The sequence below is a fragment of the Trachypithecus francoisi genome, unplaced genomic scaffold (genome assembly GCF_009764315.1).
Source record: "Trachypithecus francoisi isolate TF-2019V2 unplaced genomic scaffold, Tfra_2.0 Lachesis_group21, whole genome shotgun sequence".
Taxonomy (NCBI): Eukaryota; Metazoa; Chordata; class Mammalia; order Primates; family Cercopithecidae; genus Trachypithecus; species Trachypithecus francoisi.
Window position 1 is genome coordinate 21,787,492 of NW_022681467.1, and position 12,384 is coordinate 21,799,875.

Genomic DNA, 12,384 nt, shown 5'->3' on the forward strand with positions numbered 1-12,384 from the left:
TCTCGCTGTGTTGCCTAGGCTGTAGTGTAATGGTGCAATCTTGGCTCACTGCAACCTCTACCTCCCAGGTTCTAGCGATACTCCTGCCTCATTTTGCTGAGTAGCTGGGCTTACAGGCACCCGCCACCATGCCCGGCCAATTTTTATATTTTTAGTAGAGGTGGGGTTTCACCATGCTGGCCAGGCTGGTCTTGAACTTCCTACCTCAGGTGATCCGCCCACCTCGACCTCCCAAAGTGCTGGGATTATAGGCGTGAGCCACCACACCTGGCCAGAAAATGACCAAGCTGGAGTAAGTCCCATAGACGTGCTTCTGTGTGGGCTTCGCTATATGCATGTTCCTGCTCCTCTAACTGCCAAGTGTATCCCTTGGAGGACCTGATCTTGTCCTTAGAATCAACATGGCACATCTGGGATGCCATCCTCGGGAGAAGGGAAGTGTCTTTAAACGAAGATTTCACAATCTCAGCCCTCCTGAAATCTTGGTGTGGGATCTGTCCTGTGCATTGTAGGATGTTCAGCAGCACCCCTACGTACTAGATGTTAATAGCTCTCCCCCAGTTGTGATGGCCGAAGACATCCCCAGACATTGCCAGATGACCCCTGCAGGACAAAATTACTCTGGATTGAGAACCACTGCTTTAAATGAATATGGATAGCATGTGAATGAAAATGCAAAATGTGCATGAATATGCAAATGAGAATGACCACCCCGGAAGAATTTGATGTGTGTACCTAGCTCTCTATATTTCACTTACGGAACTTCATGTTCTGGCAGTGGTTTCTTTCATTTTCCTTTTTGGCCTTCTGATTGCTGAACTCTAAAATTTGTGTAATTCTTTCCCTTTTTTATTTCTTTACATTTCAGTTTTCCCCTGGCTCATCCAAAGTATTTATTGAACGAAGTATCCTATGAAGAGTTCCTTGAACAGCAAGTTCTGTACTTGTATTTCCAAACTACTTGCAGGCCTGTCCTCACGTTTACAGCACAGCTTGGTTGGATTCTTTATTCCTGGTGGGAAGATAATTGGTGGTAAGATCTGATGTCACCCTAATTGGAGTACCAGAGGATACGCTCTCCCCTTCCCACCCCTACCTGTTTGCATTATTTTTTTCTGTATAGAAATTCGGGTATAGCTAGGCATGTTTCCTTGTATGTATGCCATTCCCTGGAGGGATCCTCTGTGCCCTCTCCTTTTTTTTTCCTTTTGAGACTGATTCTCACTTACTGTGTCACCCAGGCTGGAGTGCAGTGGTGCGATCTCAGCTCACTGCAACTTCCACCTCCCAGGTTCAAGTGATTCTTCTGCCTCAGCCTCTCGTAGCTGGGATTACAGGCATGCACCACCACTCCTGGCTAAATTTTTTTTTTTTTTTGAGACGGAGTCTCGCTCTGTCACCCAGGCTGGAGTGCAGTGGCCAGATCTCAGCTCACTGCAAGCTCCGCCTCCCGGGTTTATGCCATTCTTCTGCCTCAGCCTCCCGAGTAGCTGGGACTACAGGCGCCCGCCACCTCGCCCGGCTAGTTTTTTGTATTTTTTAGTAGAGACGGGGTTTCACCGTGTTAGCCAGGATGGTCTCGATCTTCTGACCTCGTGATCCGCCTGTCTCGGCCTCCCAAAGTGCTGGGATTACAGGCTTGAGCCACCGCGCCCGGCCTTTTTTTTTTTTTTTTTTTAGTAGAGACAGGGTTTCACTATGTTGGCCAGGCTGGTCTCAAACTCCTGACCTCAAGTGATCCACCTACCTCCCAAAATTTTAGCCTCTCAAAGTGCTGGGAGTACAGGTGTGAGCCACTGTACCCGGCAACCTCTTCTTTTTACTGCTTTTGAGTATCTTACCCTGCTTTTAATTGGGCACATGTAGGGAATTTAGAATTATTTTAATGCCTGTCTAATCATGGTTAATTGGCTGTATCTGCATTGTCCAGTATAGTAGCCACAGACTACAAGTAGCTATCTTAAATTTCAATTAAAATTAGATACAATTAAAATTCACTGACTCATTTGCACTAAGCACATTTCAGGTTCTCAGTAGCCACATGACTCTGTTGGACAGGACAGATATATAATGTCTCCCTCATTGTAGAAAGTTCTATTAGGTAATGCTGGGTTATGAGATATAAACCATATGCATATCAAAGAAGTACCTTAGCTATTTTTTTCTCCCTAGTATTGTGAAATTTTTGATTATTTGGTTTATTGGTCCCCGTCTCTAGTGGGCAGTCAGAATCAGTGGGTGACTATGAATGAAGGAGTGGGTACCTGAAAACTGTATTTAGGTAAAGTATTTTTTGGATGCTTGGGGATAATGTGTAGTATTACTTTTTTTCTGTGCAGGAAACTCAGTGACGGCGTGGCCTGTGTTGTTTTCATGCTTTGGGGTGATTTGGCTGTGCTCTTCTTTTCTAGGTGCTAAGAGATGCCGTTTGCGGGCCTCATCTCTGCCTGAGAATCGGGGGCTCCAGGCACTAGAAGACCTGGCTGATCCTGGGCTTCTTGCTTAAATAAGCCTTCACTTCCAGCTGCTCTCCAACGGCTGTGCAAACTACTCGCTTCTCTTAATGATGGGTATTGGTAAGAATACCACATCCAAATCAATGGAGGCTGGAAGTTCAACGGAAGGCAAATACGAAGACGAGGCAAAGCACCCTGCTTTCTTCACTCTTCCGGTAATCATATTCCCTGTCTTTCTTAAATCTCTTGAAAGTAGTTTCTGTATGGAATCGACATAGGATTGGCTTTAATGCTTATGTTTTCAGTGAAGTAAAGGCATTTGCAAACCAAATACTTTATATGTGAGATAGTCTTTGGGCTAACTCTTGGGTTTTAGCTGTGCTCTCAGCCTGGAGTCATCTGCTGGGATTAACTCCAGGAAGGAAGCATGCATTGCTGTTAACATTTTAAATCTAGCCCATTGCTTCCTGTGTCCTGGAGGATGTTGAAGGCTTAATTTTATCTTCAAAAATGTACTCTTAGGAAATGTGCAACCCAACATCACACTCATATTGCAAGCTGGGAGGATGAATGGCTTACTGCTTGGAACCCCACTGTCCATATGTATTACAGTAGCAGTGTCCAGCATAAAGATGCTTTTATCTGAATAAGTGATAGCAGTCAGATAAGGTGGATTATACACATTCATTTATATTCAGTAAGAACATTTTTTCCCAGATATAGGATGATGATTTGTATAAAGTTAACTATAATGGGTTGGTTTAAAAACAGAAAAATGCTCTTTAGAGAGATCTTGCCTCAAGATGTTTTCCTCTTATTATTGGAGATGTGGTTAATGGCAAGAATAGTATTCTAGGATTTTCTTCTTCTTTTTTTTTTTCTTTTTTTCTCTTTTTTTGAGACAAGGTCTCGCTCTGTTGCCCAGGCTGGAGTGCAGTGGCGCCCTTAAAGCTCATTGCAGCCTTGACTTTCCAGGCTTAATCTATCTTCCCATCTCAGTCTCCCAAGTAGCTGGGACTATAGGTGTGTGCAGCCTGTAGTCTACTACAGCTGGCTAATTTTTTATACTTTTTGTAGAGATGGGGTCTCGCTGTGTTGCATAGGCTGGTCTTGAACTTCTGGGCTCAAGCGATCCTCTTGCCTCAGCCTCCTAAAGCACTGGGAATATAAGTATGAGCCACCACGCCTGGTTTCAAGATTAGTTATTATTATCAATGTTACGTCTGAAACTATCGGCGTGCCCCATGGCCTGATGATAAAAGGAATCAACAGTAAGACATTTGAGGGAAGATGGATCTACAGAGGTGTCAGGATTATTTTTTAAGACTGGATCTCACTGTGCTGCCCAGGTTGGAGTGCAGTGGCACAATTAAGGCTCAGGCCTCCTGGGCTCAGGCAGTCCTCCCACCACAGCCTCCCAAGTAGCTGGGACCACAGATGCCTGCCACCATGCTCAGCTAATATTTTTTATTACTTTTGTAGAGACAAAGTCTCCCTATGTTGCCCAGACTGGTCTTGAACTTAAGAGCTTGAGCTCAAGCAATCCTCCTGCCTTGGAGATTGAGTCTTACTCTTGCCTACACTGGAGGGCAGTGATGCAATCATAATGCAGCTTTGAATTCCAGGGCTCAAGCCATCTGACTCAGACTGTCGAGTAGCTGGGATTATGGATGCATGCTACCAACCCTGGCTTGAACATGGCATTTTTTTTTTTTTTTTTTTTTTTTGGAGAGAAAGTCTTGCTCTGTCATCCAGGCTGGAGTGCAGTGGCGCCATCTCAGTTCACTGCAACCTCCACCTCCCGGGTTCAAGTGATTATCCTGCCTCAGCCTCCCAAGTGGGACTACAGGCTGGGACTCCCAACTGGGACTACAGGCACGTGCTGCCACGCCTGGCTAATTTTTGTATTTTTAGTAGAGATGGGGTTTTGCCACGTTGGCCAGGCTGGTCTTGAACTCCTGATCTCAGATGATCCACCTGCCTCGGCCTCCCAAAGTGCTAGGATTATAGGCGTGAGCCACCATGCCTGGCCAAACATGGCATCTTTAAGTACATTGATTGACTACTTTCATCCACACTGTATTTATTTGTTTATTTCTTTTAATTGTATTCTCAGGTGTTTAATTTTACAACTGGCATTACTATTTTCTTTTTTCCTATAATGAAAAATTTTGAAACTGGATTTTCTTCACTGTTGAAGGCTTAGGGTTGACACAGGTTTTCTAGGGGAAGAGGCAAGTTGTTGTTCAAGATTAAATTAGATCAACTTGAAGAGTGAATGGGAAAGTTTCATGCATGGGGGTTGCCTCGTCTCTTTTGTGACTTTATTTTGTCTTACAGCCCAGGAGATGATTCACTCTCACTTCCCTTCACTTTGGGGACAAGAACTTGAGCATCTCTCAACCACCTGCCTTGTCATTATGGTCCAGAATTTAAGATTTACTTATTCTAGGTTAAGCTTGTAGTATTTTATCGTTAGCAGTTGAATTCATCATTATATGTGGTCAGCTTCCTCATTCCTTGTTGTTTCTTGTGTTCTTTTTCTTCCCTTTTAGTTTGCTTTTCATTTAAGATACACTAATAGTCTGGTCACCATCTTAGTCTTTGTACATCTGGAAATAATTGTAGTTTGCCCTCCACTATTACACGGACTTCTGTGAATGATATACACCAACCTTCCAGCCTGTCCTCATTTCTTTTTAGCTGCTTTCTCTAATGATTTCGGTATCCTCTTCCAGCACTGCCTTCTGGATGAATCCTTCAGTATTTTCCAGTTTACTTATTTTTTTGTATACAGTCATGTATTTGTGTTGAATTTTTATTGCAATATTATTCTTCTTCTAAAATTTTTATTCGGTTAACTTCTGCCTATTTTTGGCCCTTAATTTCTTGTATATATGCGTTTCTTTTAAATGTGACTTCATTTAAATCATTGGGAACCCTCATATACTTATGAAGTCCCTCCCTAGTTCTCTTTGCATCTGGAGTCTTCTGGGAATTCCATCTCTTTCTCTGCTCCTGTGGGGTTTGTGTCTTCTCATTATGGATCCAGTCCAGAGGCAGACCCTAGGGTGGAGCCTTCATTGTCTTCCCCAGGGTTACCAACCATGGCATGGAAGAGTGGGGGAAGCCTGCCTGTCCCGGTTCAGCCCCCACCTTGTTCCCCTGCTGGAGCCGAGGCTGCCTGACTTAGGGCTTCCAGGCTCAGCCCAGCAGGTCCCAATGTCAGCCCCATTTTTTTCCATAAGTGTTTTTTTCTCTTTTTCTTTCTTCTTTTTCTTTTCACACAGGGTCTCATTCTGTTGCCCAGGCTGGAGTGCAGTGGAGCAATCACAGCTCACTGCAGTCTTGACCTCCTTGGCTCATGTGATCCTCCCACCTCAGCCTCCTGAGTAGTTAGGACTGCAGGTGTGTGCTACTGGGCCTGGCTATTTTTTTTTTTTTTTTTTTTTTTTTTGAGAGAGATGGCATTTCTGCATGTTGCCAGACTAGTCTGGAACTCCTGAGATCAAGTGACGCACCTGCCTCAGCCTCCCAAAGTGTTGGGATTACAGGCGTGAGCCACCGTGCCCAGCCCATACATGTTTCTTGTGTGTGGAAATGTTTTTCTTTTTAAGCTTGCCTATTTTGAGGTTTTTCCCTCTATCCCTGTTATATTTTTTAGGGCAGGGTTGGGAAGGAATACTGCTCAAAGCATTAATTTCCAGATCCAACCTAAGTAGGAGTCCTTGTGAGAATATGGGAGCTGGGAATGTGGATGTAAGCCATAGTTGGGTGTAAATATGATGTTAATTATAAAGTTGATTTAACAGTGGAGCCATTTAATTAAGGATGTTACGGAATTTTTATCCCAGTCTAGGGCTATAAAAGGAAGCCTTAAAAGGGGAAGAAAATAGTTTTTAAAGTTATGCTAAATTGAACTACAAAGAGTAGGAACAGAGTTGGAATCATGGGATGGAGCTGCTGGGAGGAGAGAGATGCCAAAGATAGAGGTGGCAGAGTCCAAACTTGAGCTCCCAGGATGATTTGGCATCAGGGATGCCAAGATGGGCCTTAGTCTGAATTTCTAAAGCTCAAGATGAAGTCGATTACATAAAAGAAGGAAAACAGGGAAACAAAACCTCATCAAAGAATGTTCACAAAGGAATAGTTCGTGGGATGGAGTTTTGGGTTGTGGATAGTTTTGTTAGAAAATATGTTATAGGCTGGATGTGGATGCCCAGGCCTGTAATCTCAGCACTCTGGGAGGCCAAGGCGTGAGGATCACTTGTGGCCAGGAGTTCCAGACCAGCCGTGGCAACATAGCGAGACCCTTATTCATACAAAAAATTTAAAGATTAGCTGGACGCGGTGGTGCGTGCCTATAGTCCTACCTACTCGGAAGACTGAGGTGGGAGGATTGCTTGAGCCCAGAGGTTCGAGGCTGCAGTGAGTCAGCAGTTGTGTCATTGCATGCCATCCTTGGTGACAGAGCAAGACTCTGTCTCCAAAATATATATAAATAAGAACAGGAACACAGTACTGCCCGTATTTAATCACTAGTGAAATTGCTACCCTAAGTCAACTTTTAAAGTAGAAGACCATTTTGAATGATTTGCCCATTGACAGGAAAAAGGTGAGCGGGCTCAGTTCCAGTGAGTTGCTTCCCACTGCCTGATGGATGGGATTAGTGTGGGGGCAGCTGGTTGGAGGCAGGGGCAGTGGAGTAGGACAGGAAGAATTGGTGGGTCTGGGAGATACCAAAGGCGTGGGAATAGTAAGAACAGAGGTGAGGCTGATAGAAGAGATGATAGGAGGTTTTGAGGGCCAAAGAAGGAGATGTTTCGGATTCCCATCAAGATTTTATACATAAGAACCTGATTGGGTGTATGGTGGCTTTGGAGAAAATATGAAGTCTAGGGAAAACTCTTAAGTTTGGAGGTTGGGGAAGATGGAAGACGATGGGTTTTATTTGAGAAGTTGTGGATTTGAACTGTGGTGCTCCTGGAGCCTGCAGGCACTGGGGGTGTGGGACTTGGTGCACACAGAGATCAGGAGAGCTGTAAAGACTCACTGTGACGGCTCATGTGGGTGGTGACTGATCCGTGTGAGAGGGTGCTGCTGCCAGGCAAAGCTGGCAGAGGAAGATAGGGTTGAGGCTCTCACTGTTGGAGATACCCACAGGTGAGTGACTGAGAGGATCATGCCAGGACATTGCCGCCTGATAGTGCCTTGTTTCATCCTGGCCTTTGCAAATGTAAATATGGAAGAATAGCCAGCATGACAGCTTTGGGTTTTATCTTTTTGTCTGGATCTGTGCTGTCCAACATCATGGCTGCTAGTCACATGTGACTGTTTACATTTAAATTAAATACTGTTAAATGAAACCTGAAATTCGCTTTGTTGGTTGCACTCATCAAGCACTCCATAGCCACACGTCGCTAGTGGTTAGCCCATTTCTGCTTGCTGGTTAGGGCCTTGCGAGGCTGAAACGTTGGCTCTTATTTCCTCGTTTTCCTCAGAATCCAAAGCTGGGCTTTAGGCTGTCAGCTGTTAAGGCATCTAGATAAAGGTGTGGTGGAGTGCAGCGAGGTTGGGCACCAGTAACCAAATCTGGCTGTTCCTGAGAACCAGGCTTGTAGGGTGTCTCCTGGAAAGGGAGGCGGGGGTGTGTGGCCGATAAGGATCTCATCTTTAGAGATGCTCTTAGGCATCCTGTGTTGGATGAGTGGAGTGCTTCCTGTATCTTTTTTGAGACGGAGTCTCGCTCTGTCGCCCAGGCTGGAGTGCAGTGGCGCGATCTTGGCTCACTCCAAGTTCTGCCTCCCAGGTTCAGGCCATTCTCCTGCCTCAGTTTCACGAGTAGCTGGGACTACAGGCGCCCGCCACCATGCCCGGCTAATTTTTTTGTATTTTTAGTAGAGACAGGGTTTCACTGTGTTAGCCAGGATGGTCTCGATCTCCTGACCTTGTGATCTGCCCACCTCGGCCTCCCAAAGTGCTGGGATTACAGGCGTGAGCCACCGCGCCTGGGCATTTCCCAGATCTTTAAACAAAATAAAACAAAACACCCACACAAACATTTTACAAAGAAAAAGAACAAATCCATACTTAGAAGTAGAGTGTCCACTAGGTCAAAGTAAGAACAAGAGACATGCCAAACCCCAGGACCCATGGAAATTAGATCATGTGGTCAGAGTTTATATCAAATAGGGGGAACATAGCAAAAGATCTTCTTATCCCACAGGACTCTAGTTAGGCAAATTCTTGTGTTAGGAAATGCTTAAATAGAGGTGAATGCCCATGGCAAGAAATAGAAACCAGGAAAAAAAAGAAAAACAAGTCCTGATGAACGATCATACCCTAGGGACATTGATCCCAAAGTACAGACAGGAAGCACGACCAGAAAAAGGCTGTGTGTTTGCTCAGCAGTTCTTGGACCACCTAAACCTGGAAGCCCAGTTAACAGCCCAAGCTTCCTGTTAGCACAGGCATAGCTGTGACACACACAGCCTGTTGTTTCAGCGCGTCATCATTCAGAGTCAGGGAAAGCGTTTAAGCTTCCTTAAGCTTCTTTAACAGCCTTTGTGAGAATATTTGGGTATCAAGAGTAGATTATTCTGTCTGGAGATATTAGTGGCATGGACTGAGGAGTAACTTTATGAGGTTCAGTCTTACCAGAGAATGGGAGAAATACTCGTGGGTGTTCATAAGAACCGACCACTTCTCATCTTCCCTGGATGTGTGTTCTTCAGAACATGTAATGGGAAGAGCCCACAGCCTCATGTTCCTCCGTTGATTTAATGTGTCTGGTAACCAGCTGCTTACAGCCCAGTGGGGGACATATGGCAAGACAGCCAGCATACCATCAGTGTTAGGTTTTGAATTCCACATGGGTGCTGTGATAGTGTCCATGTGAGACCCTTGCCCAGCCGTATTGTGGGGTAGGCCTTGCCGGTCAGATGAGCATTCCCAGGAGAGATAACATGGAACTCCTAAAAAATGTCTAGGTATAGCAGGTCAAGAGGAGGGAGACTGAGGGCCTCTCAGCTGAGGGTGGGCGTGGCAGTGTCCTGCTCAGGGCGCATGTTTAGTGCAGAGTACAGTGGAGGTGGAGATGAGCGGCGGTGATGCTGAGGAGAGGTCATCGTAAATTCGCTCGTTTTGGGGTAGGAAGTTCCTGCAGTGGGTGCTGGGGCAGGAAGGGTCTGGAGATAGGAAGGCAAGTTAGGGTGCTTATGCAGTTCAGGTGTGAGCCGATAGTGACCTGACCTGGAAAGTGTGGAGGAAAGGAATCCTTCCATTCAGCAGATGGTTATTGGGCACCTGCTTTGTGTGAGGCTCTGTCCTGGAATTGGCCTCCTCGTGATGGTGGGAGGAGAAAAACAGTAAAGAAACAAGTAAATATATCAGTCTGTGGCAGCCAGCCACTGATTCTGTGAAGAAAAATAAATCAGGGAGGGAAATAGTGAGAAATAGAATGTGAGGTCAGACAGTGATCATACATAACCTGCAAACCATTCATTAATTTGTCCTTTTAAAAGTAGGAACTGGGTGCCACTCACGGGTCTGGCTCTAGAGAACAGCAATAAATAGACAGACAAAAATCCCTGAGTTTCCATCTTTTTTTTTTTTTTTTTTAAGACAGGGTCTTGCTCTATCACCCAGGCTGAAGTGCAGTGGCATCATCATGGCTCACTGCAGCCTGAGCCTTCTGGGTTTAAGCCTTCCTCCCACCTCAGCCTCCTGAGTGGCTGGAATATGGCACATGCCACTGTGCTCAGCTGATTTTTAATTTTTTTTTTTTTTTGTAGAGACAGGGTCTTACTATGTCGCTGATCTCAAACTCCTGAATTCAAGCAATCCTTCTGCTTCAGCCTCCCAAGGTGTTGGGGTTACAGGCGGGAACCACTTCGCCTGGCCACAGGGCTTCCATTCTGGTGTGGGAGACAGGCAACTCACAATAGAAATAAGTCAAATGTATAGATGTTAGATATTGACAAACACTGGGGAAAAAAGGTAAGGGAGCGGTATGGATGCTGAAAATTCAGGAAGCCAGGAAAGGCTGCACCAAGTAGGCGGCCTTTGAGTAAAGTCCTGGAGGAGTTATGGGAAGTCTGTGTGTGGGCTTCAAGGGCAAAGGCCCCATGGCAGTCGGGTGCTGGTGTTGCTCCAGCAGGGTGAGCATTGACCAGAGATTCTATAGGCCTTGTGGGCCTGACCAGGATGTTGGCCTGAGAAAAACCTTTGGAGGCCTTTGAGCAGAGATGTGACATGCTCTGCCTAGTGGGGAGTAGGCTAAAGAGGAAAAGCAGGAGGCCAGGCAGGAGCTGGTGGCCCTAGGACAGGTGTGCTGACAGCGGCTGTGTCCTCGGTGCTTGCCCTGTGGAGGTGGGAGAAGCCCCCAGGCTCTAGAGCAGACCTGGTCTCTGTGCTTTTGGGCTGGATGAGGGTGGGAGCAAGTCCCTACAGAAAGAAACACCCGTTCCAGGCTTTGAAAAGTATGTCAGGAGAAATTCTGACTCTGGAGGAGGGCGGGGAGGAGCCATAGTGGAGGAAGGGTTGGCTGGAGGTGTGGCCAAGAGCTTTGAAAAGAAGGGGCGAGGTGCTGTCCTGGAAGAGACTCCTGGAAAGAGCTTCAGGAGGAGGCCTGGGACCTGTGGGGCTGTGTCCTGATGGGTGTGCCTAGCAGGCAGGAGGTGAGCAGGACAGAGTGGTGGTGTGGCTCAGAGTTGCGCTGTGCAAGGATGGGGGGATGTGAGGATGCCCTGGAGCAGAGGGGAGGAAGGCAGCCACCAGGACCAGGGACCCATGCTGCTTTATTTCCTTTTCTGTTTCCCTTCCCTCCCTTCTGCCTTCCCGTCCCTTCTCTTAAGACAAGTGACCTTGGCAGAAAGATGTAGGGAGGTACAGTGAAGAAACCATTTAATGGCTGCTTCGGTTCCTCTAAACCCCTGACTATATGATGACAGATTTGAATATGCCCATTTTCAGCAGTAAAAAGAAGGCAAAAGGTTTTTTGGTGCAAATACTTTTATTCTAAAAACCAAGCAAGGAAGCCCAGAACATGTCCTTGTTCTTGTGACTTTAGTAGCGGGTGCTGTGAAGTTCCTTTTTGTACATCCCTAAATAGAGAATTTGGAGTACTTAGTTAGCTCTTAAAATGAAAAGGCTCAATTGGATGATAATAGTAATTGTCTGGGAAAATGTTCTTTCTGTAAGAATAATAGATTTTGGGATTGACTATGATTCCGAGAAGGGCCTAAGGATGAAGAGAGACTGTTTCCTGGAGTTGGCCCAGGGAATTGGTTTAATTCTCCTGTTTCTGTAAGATGAGAGTTTTAATATACTGCATAAGGGCCATGATTTAGGCGGGGGATGCCCTTAACAGCTTGAAGTGGAACAACCAAAATGAGCACACTTTTCTCTTTTGAAATTTGTAAGTTGAGGGGAAAAAGTGTTAGAAAAGGAATATGCCAATGTATGCTTTGAAATGAAAACATCAAAACGATGGGATGCAAGTGAAGATTTTTGTGCATGGTAAGATATTCTTTTCCTTATCCACTCTCCCGCCCTCTCTGCCTCCTTCCCTTCAAGATGGGGTCTTGCTATTCCTGCCTGTGCCTTTTGCATTTCCAGGACTACTTCAGATTTCCTTTCTTCTAGGTGAATCCCCACTTCTAAATTCCTAATCCCCACCCCCACTAACTTTTATTTGCCTAAGCTAGGTAGGCAGGCTTCTTGGTTTTAATGATTAGAGATAAAATATTTCAGACTGATTTCTTTACCATAATCTAAGCCCATAATTCTATTGGAAAAAAAGTTCATTCCTGCTAGGATTTGATAAAGTACTTGAGGAGGAAGATACGATATTGGAGGTTTCGAGGCAGTAATCACTCAGTTGTCACATTCCCCACCCCCTTAAATTGCCCTTAATGTGGATGTTTTT

General features: G+C 45.5%; 1 protein-coding gene across 12 annotated transcripts in view; it reads left to right on the forward strand.

The window, feature by feature from the left end:
* SLC23A2 (solute carrier family 23 member 2) overlaps positions 1–12,384 on the forward strand; it is a 150,114-nt gene that overhangs the window by 69,941 nt on the left and 67,789 nt on the right. For 8 of the 12 annotated variants that reach the window (XM_033185711.1, XM_033185713.1, XM_033185718.1 and 5 more), the window contains 2 exons: positions 869–1,033; positions 2,412–2,671. In XM_033185711.1, coding sequence (XP_033041602.1) covers positions 2,564–2,671 — 108 coding nt within the window. In that variant the 5' untranslated portion in view covers positions 869–1,033; positions 2,412–2,563. The remainder of the gene's footprint in view (positions 1–868; positions 1,034–2,411; positions 2,672–12,384) is intronic. The other 4 variants (XM_033185712.1, XM_033185716.1, XM_033185720.1 and 1 more) reach the window with 1 other exon arrangement.